The 14,178-nt window shown below is 38.7% G+C and overlaps 2 protein-coding genes across 3 annotated transcripts in view; one reads left to right on the top strand and one right to left on the bottom strand.

Annotated features, from left to right (window-relative positions):
• The window catches only part of rsph14 (radial spoke head 14 homolog), a 479,803-nt gene that overhangs the window by 54,726 nt on the left and 410,899 nt on the right, over positions 1-14,178 (top strand). The gene's annotated exons all lie outside the window — the stretch shown is intronic.
• gnaz (guanine nucleotide binding protein (G protein), alpha z polypeptide) overlaps positions 3,436-14,178 on the bottom strand; it is a 191,655-nt gene continuing 180,912 nt past the window's right edge. For both annotated transcript variants that reach the window (XM_052032160.1, XM_052032161.1), the window contains exon 3: positions 3,436-4,904. In XM_052032160.1, the coding sequence (XP_051888120.1) occupies positions 4,560-4,904 (345 nt within the window). In that variant the 3' untranslated portion in view covers positions 3,436-4,559. The remainder of the gene's footprint in view (positions 4,905-14,178) is intronic.

Below are 14,178 nucleotides of genomic sequence, written 5' to 3'. Positions count from 1 at the left end.
TATCTAACTTTGCATTCTGCTGAATGGTTGACCCCACTTACTTAAACATCAGTTTTTCAAACACGTTTCTTACTGACTATCCTATTTCCAACAAGAAGTAGAAAGAACCAGAAAAAAAAATACAATCTATATATTCTATTTGGATCAATTTATCTTCATTCCTCTTTCCTATAGCATTTCTCTCCATTGGTCCCATCCAACTTTCACTTCCTTTGGACTCTCCGTGCACATTGCCTACAAAGATCATGTTCAAGATTTGTTTCCTGAGTTGCTCAGCACACATATCCATTATGGCTACAAGTAGAACAGACTTCAAGCAATCCTTGGTCACTTTCCGTCTTATTATCTCTCCTGAAATACTTCACTTCTGTTGCACATTTCAACTGCATGTTGTTAGAATATAGAACAATACAGCAGAGGAACAGGCCCTTTGGGCCACAGTGTCTGTGCCAAACATGATGCCGAATTAAACTAATCCCATCTGCCTGCACATAGGCCTTTGTCACTCCATTTTATGCTTGTTCATGTGCCTATCCATATGCTCCTTAAACATTGCTATCATATCTGCTTCCACCAGATATGGAGTGTATTTCAGGCACCTACCATTTTATGTAAAAAAAAAATTGCCTCATAAACTTTCCCCCTCTCACCTTAAAGCTATGCACACTAATACTTGACACTTCTACTCTGGGAGAAAGATTTTCTCTTTGCCTCTCATAATTTCATATACTTCTGTCAGGTTGCCCTTTAGCTTCTGATGCTCCAGAGAAAACAATCCAAGCTTGTCCAACCTCTTCTTATAGCTAACACACTCTAATCCAGGCAACATCCAAGCGGATCTCTTCTGCACCCTCTCCAAAGCCTCCACATCCTTTCTGTAACATGTTGACCAGAACTGCATACAATACTCCAAACGTGGCCTAACTAAAGATTTATATAGGTGGAACATGACTGCCCGACCTTTGTACTCAATGCCCCAACCAATGAAGATAAGTATACTGTATGCCTTCTTTATCACCCTATCTACTTGTGTTGCCACTTTTAGGTAGCTATAGACTTGCAACCCAAAATCCTTCTGTTTTTTGTAGATGTGTAATCACAGCTCTATTATTTGTTAACAGTAGCCATTTAGATTCTGTTTACTCCTTCTCCAGTATTCTCCTTAATCAATATTACTGTTAGTTCCTCCTTTCTTTCCTTTCTAACTTTGTTGAAGACCTTGATTCAAGAATACAGTTGTGTTTTGAAACATCACTCTTGTTATCTTCACATCATCCTCCTTTTCGGTCTAATCCCTTTAATGATATACTGTTCCTTATTCCAGTATCCAGTCCTTTGTGCACATTCATTCACTTTTGGCTACATCTTGATTTTCATCTGGATTAATGATGGGTGGCATCCGTCACTAAGGGTCCTCACCATCTGGGACATGCCCTCTTCACATTACTACAATTAGGGAGGAGGTACAGGAGCCTGAAGACCCACAGTCAATGTTTCAGAAAGAGCTTCTTCCCCTCTGCCATCAGATTTCTGAACGGTTCATGAACCCATGAACACTACCTCATTATTCCTCTTTTACACTATTTATTTATTTTTGTAACTTATAGTAATTTTTATGTCTTGCACTGTTCTGCTGCTGCAAAACAACAAATTTCACGACATATGTCAGTGATAATATATAATAACTAAAATATATCAGGATCAAAATGGTCGCAGATGATCAAACAATCTTCATGTGGTAAAGATTGCTATGCTGCTGGAATAACGTTAGGATTGTTCTTGCGTAAACAGTATTCTAGTTGGGATGAAACTTTTACTGCCTTTACTTACTGCTGGAAATCTAGTCTAATTCTGTAGACAGGATGGATTGCTAGCAGATTTCCTGCCACCATTGATTCCATTTCCACACCATGGCTCTACCTTGAAATTCAAGCAGTTCCCCAAAAGATCCAGGTTCTCCTAAGCATTAAAGAATAGTAGTGAAGGTATAAATATCACCCCAAGTAGGCCTTGGAGAGATGGATGGCAATTAGAAAGAAATAAAGTATTTGAAGAACTTAGGATCATGATAGTTGCTTCCTCGAGCCTACCATCATTTCCACATAGCATTTCTGGAAAGTGACAATACTAGAGAGGACAACTTGCATTCTCTGATGCTGCGTCCTCTGGTTGCTCCTGATCCTCCACAATCCAGACTCCATTTCCCCTTAGTCCTTCCAATACCCTTTCCTTTCTCTTCCCTAGTTCCCAGCCCCATCTTCCAACAATCCACAGCTTTCCTTTACTGGCTCTCCAGTAGAGAGTTAGAGGAGGAGAGGTCTTTCTCTGCACAATGTGTGCAAAGCCTCATCTATCACGCTTCTGGGTAACATAGGTGGTATGGGACTATTCCAACCATCGGGAGAGGAAGAATTTCTAGCACATTATGGAACATAGAACATAGAACAGTAAAGCACAGGAACAGGCCCTTCAGCCCATGGTGTCTGTGCTGAACATGATGCCAAATTAAACTAAATCTCTTCTGCCTGCACACAATCCATATCCCTCCATTCCCTGCATATTCATGTATCTAACAGCCTCTTAAACACCACTGACGTATCTGCTTCCACCACTACCCCTGGCAATTCGTTCCAGGCACCTATCACACCCTGTGTAAAACAAAAAAACTCACCGTACATTTCCTTAAACTTCCTCTCTCTCACCTTAAATGCATGTTCTCTGATATTTGACATTTCTACCCTGGGGAAAAAGATTCTGACTGTCTACCCTATCTAGGCCTTTCGTAACTTTATAAACTTCGATCAGGTTTATATTTATAAAATGTTTATTTTTGAAATTTTAGTTTCCACTTTAACCAATTTTGTGCATTTAATTTTATATCCAGCATTCTTTATACTGTTTCAAAAGCTAATTAAAAATGCCACCCGGCATCCTTTCTGTAAAATTTTTTATGTGATTGATTGCTCAGCCAGCACGATGACACTACAGCTGTGGGGTGCCTAACATCTTCTTGAATTATAGCAGCAGGTGGCGGAAAGGAGAAACTTTTTCCACAGAGAATGCTGAAATTTTGTGGGGATCTTTATTCCAGGTCAGTAAGAAGCATCATTGCTTTATTGGCACAAGAAAAGGACAAAGCACAGTGCCTGTTATATTGTGCATTTATTATTGATGTCTGAGAAAAAAATTTCTGGGAGCAGGTTATTTTCTTGAACTGATGGGTGCTTTCTTCTGTCTGTTTACCCTGCAAGCAGGGATGACAAATATTTAACCCAGAATGTTTTAATCAAATTACCTATTTCATGCGCAGATATTGTTTTTACATTTTAGATAAACATTACAAGTGATTAATATCAAGAAATAAAATCTGGTTTTAAGCTTTTAAAGGCAAATATTACGAAAGTAAATCACCTTCATAATGATGGATATCACACATTTTCCCACTAATAACATAATTCATTTTATTTCATTTCTTAAAGTGAGCAGTGTTTAAAATTTGTCTCAAAGCCCTTAACTGAAGATTCACATACTAGACGTTGTTTACGTGTTTTTCATTTTAGTGTGTACTTTACATTTTTCTAATGTATTTACATACTTCTGTCATGTGAATGTTGCATGGAAAAATGAGAGAAAAGTCAAAGCTGTATGCCGAGCATTTCAATTTTAGTTACAATGTGTCTTTTAGTCATCAAAAGTTTGTCATTATCACAGAAACCCAAACAACAAGTTGAGACAGGTCATTGTTGTGTTAGTACAGTTTACAGATTAGCAAAACTTACTCATTTATTTCTTAGTGGTTCTTAATTACCTCTATTTTCTAGCCCAAAAGTAAAAAGTCTGTAGAGCGCAGCAATTTCCACAGTTTCCATGTTGTTCTTTTCGCTCTTCCCTGTAGAATTTCTGTACTGAATTGTGGAACTGGATCATTAAGAGGTTTTCATTATAGTGAGACCAGTATGATGTAAACTCAGTATCAGTTGTTTGAAGAGTGGTGTGTAGTTCAGAACAAAAATGGAGGACGAAACATTTCACACATCAATTATATCAAGTAAATTAAATGTTTAATTTCTTTTCTTTTAAAAAAATCTTTTGTTGTATTATTTCTTATTTACAAGGAGTCAAGTATTATGTGACCCCTTTTTTTAACCGAACATGAGGAAAAGAACTGTTGCCTGTGTTTACGTTGACTAGTTATCTTTGACTTGCATACATTTGACTCAGATTTTGATTTTGTAGATTGCATGTATGATGTCAGGAATGGCAGAGAGCAAATAAACCATAGCTCAGTCACATCACATAAAAAGGAGAGGTTATCTCAGAGATCACAGTGTTTCTCATGATTCCATACTGGAACTCATGATACTGGATTGCAAATCACCAGAATTCTAGTGAATTAGTTAAGCAAGTCAGTGCGGTAGTCAGACCTCCTCCTGTTATCATCATTGTGGTAATTTTCCTTGCCATCTTTTGCTGCCAAATTCAGCACTTTTCCTGTTTAATTTTATTCTTGACCTCCTGAATCCTGAATGGATTTTGTTCAATATTAGATGGACAATTGTCTAGCAGAGCCCAATGTACTTCAAGTTATTTTGAATTATCACATCAGTGACTGCATCAAAAACAAACTGAATGTTACTGGTGTCTGTAGCACAGGTAAAGTGGGAGTAGATTTCCTTAGTTTCCTTGTTGCGGTTCAGGTCCTCAAATTGCCGCTGAATGTACACAGCAGCTTCTTCATATGTGTTCTGACCCTTGTATTCTGGGAAACACACCGTCAATGGAATTCGTTTGATCTTTTCTGCAAGGAGATCTTTCTTGTTCAGAAACAGGATAAGTGAGGTGTTGATGAACCAGTTGTTGTTGCAGATAGAATCAAAAAGACGCAAACTTTCAGCCATTCGACTCTGAAACAACAATGCAATACAATTATTAAAACTGGAAGATATAGTTAATAGAAAAGGTACATACTGGAGTTGAAGTCCATCAAAGAAAAATACTATGGATGCTGAAAATCTGAAATAGAATCAGAAAGAAAATAGTAATACCCAGCAGAATTAAACGACAACTGCGGAGAAGAAAGTTAATGTTTCAGGTCAATAAACTTTTATCAGAACTAACAAGGGAATAAACAAGTTTTAAGATGTAGAGAAAGAAGCGAGGGGAGGAAAGAACAAAAAGGTAAGATCTGTCGTGGTGTGAAAGACAGAAGAAATTAAATCACAAAATTAAATCACAAAGAGGGATAGTGCACAGTGAAAGAAAGTGATGATTGAATATGTAAAAATATGAAGATACTCCAAGTAAATATATGGAAAGTCAAATAAAGGTAGGACTTTCACAGTGAATGGTAGGGCCCTGGGGAATGTTGTAGAACAGAGAGATCTTGAAGTTCAAGTACATGGTTCTCTGAAAGTGGTGTCACAGTTAGACAGGGCAGTGAAGAAGGCTTTTGTCATGCTGGCCTTCATCGGTCAGGACACTGAGTAAAAAAAGTTGGGAGGTCATGGTGCAGTCGTACAAGAGGCTGGTGAGGCTGCACTATTGTGTTCTGTTTTGGTCGCCCTGCTATAGGAAAGATCATATTAAACTGGAAAGAGTGCAGAAAATATTTAGAAGGATGTTGCCAGGACTTGAGGGACCGAGTTATAGGGAGAGGTTGGACAGGCTAGAACTTTATTCCTTGAAGTGTAGGAGACTGAGAGGAGATCTATTAGAGGTGTATAAAATCATGGGGCATAGATAGGATGAACTCACTCAGTCCTTTTCACAGGGTTGGGGAATCAAGAACTAGAGGCCATAGGTTTAAGTTGAGAGGGGAAGATTTAATAGGAACTTAAGGGACAATTTGATACAAAGAGTGGTACGTATGTGGAATGAGCTGCCAGAAGAAGTGGTTGAGCCAGGTACAATAGCAATTTTTAAAAGTCAGTTGGACGGGTATATGGACAGGAAAGGTTTAGAAGGTTATGGGCCAAACATTGGCAAATGGAACTAGCTTGGATGGGAATCTTTGTTCATGGACCAGTTGGACTGAAGGCCTGTTTCTGTGCTGTTTGGTTCTATGAAGTGTAGGTATGGAAGAGGTGTGAATGGACGTGGGGGATTTATTTTGCTGCAATTACTGAAGAAAGCTACAATGAATGCTGGAAATTTAAACTAAAGATGCTGCAAATGCTGATTAAATGAAACTGTTGTAGTTATTACAGAGGCTGGAAGGCTGCATTGTACCCAATCAGAATGCCATTTATGTGCCCCTGAAAGCAAAGTTCCCTGAAGCTTACAATATAGGAGGCTAGGAAGTGAAGGAGCTAAAGTAACAGGTCACTGAAAGCTCTCGATCATGTCCAGTCTTAATGGAGGGGTTTCATAAATCAGTTACTCAATTTGTATTTGGTTTCTCCAATGTAGGGAAGACCATTTGTGAGCTGCAGGTACAGTTTACTAAAATGATTTAGTGGTTTCTGCGAAGGAAAGTTGATTGAAATTGATCTTCAGTGACCAGAAACTCTTAAATGCACCAAGATTCCCTTATGTATATCACAGAACATAGAACACTACAGCACAGTACAGGGCCTTCAGCCCACAATGTTGTGCCGACATTTTATCCTGCTCTAAGATCTATCTAACCCTTCCTTCGCACATAGCCCTCCATTTCTCTATCATTCATGTGTCTAATAGAACATCCATTTTGTTTAGAAAATAAATTGTTGCATATCTACAGTTGCTAAATGCAAGATTCCATATTTGTTGTTAGTTTATTGATTAGTTATAATTTAATTTCACAAAATATGCTGACCAGTTTGTTTCGAGTTTTCCACTTATTACCACAACTATGTTGTGTAAGTAAATACTGTACTATTAATCCAGAGGCCTGAACTAACAATTCACTGTTCAAGTCCCATTTGTGGCAACTGTTGAATTTAAATTTAGTTAATTAAGTACAGTGACTTGTTGATTTATGAATGCATGTATGGCAAGTTCTTGCTGTTGGCTCTTTGGAGTATGTGTCTTTGAGTTAAGAAGTAATAAACAGCGCACTACTCTCTGGGCACAGGGGTACATTGTACCTAAACACCCATGGAGCAGTTCCCTGAGCTTTTCACTAAACAAAATGTTTTCTGGGCATACATGGATTAAAGAATATGAAATTTAAAAGTTTGTCTCCCTCTTGGTGACCTTGAAGTTATTGGATTGTTATCAAAACATCTAGTTCGTTAATGTTCTTCAGGGAAGGAAATCTGCTATCTTTAGCTCTCTGTCCTATAAGTGGTTTCAGACCCATTGCAGTCCCATTGGAAGGACACGTTCATCAGAGGTGACAGAACAGTGGTGTATAGGAAAAAGTGAATAGCCCTCAGCATCCACAACATTGATTCCACATCCCATGAAGACTCACAGGACAGGACTTATCTGAGTGTGCCACCTCTCTCAGTTTATGAATCAGTACCACATCAATTGTCTATGTTGAATATCATAGAAGAAGCATGGAAGTTAGTCAGTGCATAAATGTACCCTGGGTTGAGGACTTGCCGACCACCTAGATTGGCTTGGTGGTATCACTACTGACTGTGCTGGCTGAATCCTGAAGGACATAGTTGCTTGTCGGGATCTGTGGCAGGTTGTGAGAAAATCATTGCAAGGCTCAAATCTACATGACCTTGTTGTTGCCAATCTACTGTTTTAGATGCATATTTCCGTGACAGCATTTATCGTAGAAATTATTGTACCGTCACATTTCATATTGAGGAAACCTTCCATCATGATGTGTGACACAACCATGTTAAATGAGATAGACTCAGAAAAGATCTGGGAACTCAAAACTTGACACCTATGAGGCACTGTGGATTATCAGCAGCAGGAGAATTGTATTCCAGCATAATCTAATCCTATGGTCCAATCATTCTACCATACGATCAATCCTGGAGACAAAACGGCATAATGTTAGTAGTTTTAGGTGTACCTAAAAATGAGATGCTAACCTAGAAACATTGCAGCAAAGGATTATAAGCAAGCTAAACAGGAAACGCAATAAGCTAAGTGATCTCACAACCAACAGATCAGGTCAAAGCTCTCTGGTCTTGTCACATTTGTCATAAATGGTGGTGGATAATTAAATAACTAAACAGGTGGAGCAGGTTCCAAGAACATCCTCATTCACAATACTGTGGGGTACAGCACCTGAACACCAAAAGCTGAAACTTCTGCTGAAAGTGTTAGTGGTCCACCTGGCCTTCCACTTAAGATTTCTAACATCACACAAGCTGGTCTTCAGCCATTTAGATTCACTTCAAATGACATACATCCAGATCACCAGCAACCTCATCTGGCCCCTTCACACTGCGGTGATCAAGAAAATGCATCAATGTATTCACTTTCTTAGGTGTCAGAGAAGATTCAGCATGTCCATGAGGATTCCCTCAAGCTTCTACAGATGCTCTATAGAAACTACTCTGATGGGTTGCATCTCATCCTAGTACGGCAACTGCTCTGATCTTTACTGACTGAACCTGCAGAGAGTGGTAAACACTGCTCAGTCCATCATAAGCCTGTCACTTCCTTCCATTCAGTCCATCTTCAGGGTGCGTTGCTTCAGGAAGGCTAGTAGTATTGTCAAGGATGCCTACCACCCCAGCCTTTCTCTTTTCTCTCTTCTACCTTCTGGGAGGAGATATAGGAGCTATCAGACTTCTGAACCAATCACCTCTTTCGCACTCCCTTCCTGGTGGTGCTGCCATGTTCTTGTACTCTTAACTCTACCTCTCTTGGTTATTCTGCTGTTGTCACTTAAAGTTTTTTGTTGCACTACTTTAGATTGCAAAGATTGTAGTGCAATCTAATCTAATCTGATATCAGGAAATGGCTGAGACCATTGGACATAGTCAAGGCAAAGGGATCAGAAAAGATACCAGCTAAAGAACTCAAGACTTGTGCTCCAGCACGAGCTATAGTTATAGCCAAGTTTGTCCAGTACAGTTGCAACTTTGCATCTACTCAAACAATATGGAAAGTTGCCAGATAGATCTTGTCCAGAAAATGCAGGACATATCCCAATCAGTGTTACTTTTAATCATTAGCAAAGTGATGGGAGGTGTTCCTGACAGTGCTGTCAACCAGCATTTACTTTGAAATGACTTGTTCACTGATATTTAGTTTGGATTTGCCAAGACTAGTGGGCACCAGACTTCATGATGATTTTGATTCAAACGTGGACCAAAAAGCTGAATTCAGAGGTGAGGACAGAGCTCTTGACATGAAATCAGCATTTGATTGAGTACGGCATGGAGTCCTGGTAAAACTGAAGACATGGGACGCGAAAAATTCCAATGCTTGGAATCATATGTGGCACAAAAGAAGAAGATTGATTCCTGTTTTAGAGATCAAATATCGCAGGGCATTGCTACAGAAGTTGCTCTGGGAAGTGCCCTCAATCCATCCAATCTTCATCAATAACCCTTTTTACCATTAAAGGGGTTGGGTAGAGGCAATGAGGTAGGGAAGATGTAAGCTGATGAAACCACGTGTAAATCCATTGGCAACTTTCCACAATTGGCACCTCTTCCACCATCCCAAACATTCACTACTTTCATCACTGGGACTACAGTGTGTATCATCTACAAAATGCACTTCAGTCACTCAACCATGCTACTCCAGCAGAACCTCCCAAATATGTAACTACTACCAAAAAGGATTAGGGAGCTGGCATATGGGAACATCTGCTCCTGTTTGTTCTCCACTTTAGTTGCATACCATTCTGACTTGAAAATTCATCACTATTCTTTCATTGTGACTGCTTCCAAATCCTAGTACCCACTACTCACAACATTGTGAGAATCCTTTCACCGGAATGACTGTGGTGATTCAAGAATGTGGTTCACCACCACTTTTTCAGTGATATGTAGGGATGAGTAACAAATGTTGGTCGTGCCAGGAAAGTCCACGTCCTGCAAAAACACTTCATGTATTACCACTCATTCACCTTTTTGCACAGGCACTTGTAGTCAAAATATAATTGCCAGAAATATTCAGCAGTGTGTGAGCTTCCTTTTTAGAAACCTTTTCCTCTGTTATAATGACTCGGGGGGCCACAGTTTCCGTGCAACACTTATCACTCTATGTCAACATTTATCATCCAGTTCTACTGTGCAAACAGTAAAAGTTAGATTCAGAATATAGCCACAAGGACCTTTCTGGAATAAGTACTGAAGTGTTTCCTGACTCTTTCACCATGAATCATCCATGGATTGATCTTGAACAATGGTTCAGTAACATGTATTGTTTAAAAAAAAGAAATGTTATCAGATTGCAGTGTTTATTTCAGGGCCATGCACATGTAATTTAACTTTTCCTGAAGCAAAACGTGAAAATGAACATTCCTAGATTTTGGCTTGCTGCAGAAATTTTATCACAAACTCTCCAACATAAGCTGTGCATGCATCGATGACTCATTTCTGGCATTGGACCTGTATTTAATGATGTCAGTCCTTGTGTAATTCTGTTTTTCTAGTGTTGCCAGGTGAAATTTGTTGATGTTCTTCCAAAGCTTAACTGTCAATGGTCATTCACAAGCCAACAAGATTTTAAGAACACTGATATCTCTGCAACTGCATTATTTAAAAGGATGCTCATACTCTCACTGGCAACATATCCATTCTGCTGCAGAATACTCTGGAGGCTGTTGAATAATTCTAAAACCCACTTTTAGTCATGCTAGACACTTGTAATGAGCTCCATTGTAATTTCATAACTTGGCAACTCATCTAATGGGTACATGTGATGCTTTCACTGATGTAGCTGAAAGACTTGGAATGGGATTGCAAGTAATGGAGAGATCAAGGCTTTGACAAAGTCTGAGGGAGGAAGCATTAAAGGGCTAGTAGCTGAAGTTTACTGGAGCCTATAATCCTATCCAGACCACTCCAAGTATCCATATTTCTGTATACTGTAATTAACTAAGATGGTTGTCACACAGATCAGTAATCTTCTGCAGTCTCAACCATAGATTCATACCTGTATCTGACTGCTGTGCAAGTTAAGATCAAAGTAGCTATCCAACTTTACAGTCTCAGGGTCACTACAGACAGCTGTGGGTAATCTATAACATATCTCACAGTTTGTTCCTCACTACTACATTACTGATCTCACTGATATGTTAAGCTGCAGGAAACAAAGCAAACTTGTGGATTTGCCAACATTACTTGCTTCCCCAAATTTCAGTCTATCATCTATTATACTGAAGACTCCCTCCAGGATCTGGAGGTGTTCATGAATCACTTGGGCTTCCACTCACTCAATATATGGTCAACTCTGAGAGAAACTTCCTTATGGTCAATGCCAGGTGTTTGCATGACTCTTTTTATGGTGTTGATAGTCATTACCTTTCAGGGGTCATACTGCCCTGATAGATGGATATTGGGGGATGAAAGCCACCCACTCCTTTCCTGACTTTTGACTCCCATGCACTACTGCTGAGTGCTGCTACAATGAAAGCCACGGCAGAACAAGAAGCTGAGTTGAAACTAATATTAGCACAGTAAAAGTAAGATATTGTTGTTTGTCACTTGCTGTCCTCCAGCACTTACATATATCAAACAGGGTTTCTTGCTGAGAATCTAGTTTGTAAATCCTATCGCCTTTCCATTTTGCTTGCCTTCCTTGTAGGCTCAATTGTTCTTCCATTGCTTCACTGTGGCTGCTGCTTGGTTTCTAGAAAGCTGCTCCCTTTCAGTGGTTTTAGAAGCAAATGTCTGTGCTGGATGCCTTCAACGAACATGTGCTCAGAAGGCTGAATTTCATCTGCTGCATTCCTGCAGTCTGTGAAAGCAGGTGGTGAGGTTCAGGCAAAGATGCTGCTTCAAATGCACTGGTGTTCCATGATGTGAGCCCTTTTGCAATAGCAGGTCTTATCATATAAGAGGAATTGGTTGATTTTGAAAATTAAAGTTAGAACTCAGTGAAATCTCTACTCTTTGTCTCAGGATCAAGGAGTTTATTACTTAACTAATTCAAGATGTGAGCCCTACTTGCCTGAACATAAACACACATTAAAATGTAATAGTTTAGTAGTGTAAATCATGAAGTCTCCAGTGCAGCCAGATGAAGAAATGATGGCTATTATAACTGACTATTTTAAAGGGCATAATATGATTTAGATTCAAAAGCACAAATTAATTTATCCAAACTGGTGATTGATTACCACACATTTGGTGCTCTTAGGAGATACTATGATGTTTGCTTGATTTAGTATCAATCAACTCAGGAACCCATTTTGGTAAAGCAAAATGTGATATATTGGGGGTGTATATGTGAGTAGTTGGGAAATGTTTACGTTTATTGCGGTCTCAACATGGTACAAGAATGCTTGGTTATAGATAATCTATTGTTAATTCAGATAAATTATTATCTTCATTGCTGAAGGAATGACCATATTTCCATATTTACCATAGCAACATGTTCAAGAACATGATGTATAAGATTTCTTATCATCCATCACTAAATACTGATTATTTAATAATATAAAATACTGGCCACGTACCAAAGAGTTCTACTGAAATATATCAATTACAAGTGATCCCTCTTGTAGCTATCTGATATTCCTGTTGTTTAACTATCCACTGGTATTTAAACAAGAGTTATGGTTTTATTAAAATGTTTTAGTGACTTGCGTAAAATATAATGTATAACATTCTTATATAATGAATTAAATTTCTCCTCTGCCAATTAATCCAATTTTAGTGGAGTGCATAATTGAACTGGCATAAAGTGGAAGGAGCCAAGTTTGACTTCAGGTCTTGGCTGAGTAAGTTGGTTAAAACTGAGGTGGTAGTATCTCAGAGTTCATGGACTTGGAATGAATCTAGTCATTTTCATAAGTATATGGCAGGCAAATCCCTAAACATCCAGAATTTGGAAAGCCAATTTAACAAAAGTGCATCATCCCAATCTGAATGACACAAGTGACACCACTAACTTATTTGTCATTTCTTATGGGTATTTTAAAGTATAAAAGTTATGTAATAAAAATTACATAAAAAGGACCTAAAATGGTGAAGGTTCCTGTGGCTGCTGCTAATCATAATCTAGTGCACAATGTTGGCTGTGCAAGCATGACTTCAGGCCAAGAACATGTAATAATTATCTGACATTATCGCAGCTGACATATAACGAATTACATTTTCAAAATACATGTCTGAGACATGTGGAACTAGGCTGCTGTACACTGTTCATGTCTCCAGCATAGAGGATTGGCTAATTAACAGGAAACAGAATTGGGATAAAGTGATCATTTTCAAGTTGGCAAGTAAGTGGTGGAGTACCACAATGATCAATGATGAGATCTCAACTATTTGCTACCCATATTAAGGACTTAGATGTATTTAAACAGATAAATACTTGCATAGAAGGCAGTTTAGAGGAGATTTACTATGTTGATTCCTGGGATAAAACAGCTGACGTATGGGGAAAGGTTGGCCAGATTGGGCATATACTCAAGTGGAGTTTAGAAGAATGAAAGGTGATCTTTCTGAAACGTAAGATTCTGAGGAGGCTTGACAAGGTAAATGCTGAGAGAGTGTTTCCCCTGAGAGCTGTTTCAGAAGAGGCCACCTATTTAAGACAGAAGTGCGGAGGAATTGCTTCTCTCAGAAGATTTTGAATTTTTGTAACTCTCTACCCACAGAGCTGTGGAGGCCAAATCATTAAATAGATTCAAGGCCACAATGGACAGATTTTTGGAAATCATTCAAATTCAACATGGTTTTGTTATAAGGAAATCATTAGAGTTCTTGGAACAGGTAACGTGTGGTGTGGATAAAGGGGTACTGATGGATGTATCATGGTTAGATTTCCTGAAGGTATTTGAATAAGGCATTACGTCAAAGATATTGTGGAAAATGAAAATTTATGGTGAAGGAGATAATATGTTGGTGTGGATAGAAGATTAGCAGGCTAATAGGAAATGGGGAGTAGACAAACATGGTCTTTTTCTGGTTGGCAAGATGTAATGAGTGGTGTGTCACAGGGATCGATACCGGAACCTCAATTTTTTAAAATAATTTATATCAAAGTCTCAGACGAAGGTACCAAAGAGTAATTGCTAAATTTGCTGATGCCATGTAGATAGTTAAGTAAGTTGTGAGGAGAACATAAGGAGGCTACAAAGGAATAAGGACTGATTAAATG

The sequence above is a fragment of the Pristis pectinata genome, chromosome 17, assembly GCF_009764475.1.
Source record: "Pristis pectinata isolate sPriPec2 chromosome 17, sPriPec2.1.pri, whole genome shotgun sequence".
Classification (NCBI taxonomy): Eukaryota; Metazoa; Chordata; class Chondrichthyes; order Rhinopristiformes; family Pristidae; genus Pristis; species Pristis pectinata.
This window is presented reverse-complemented; position numbering and strand designations above follow the sequence as displayed.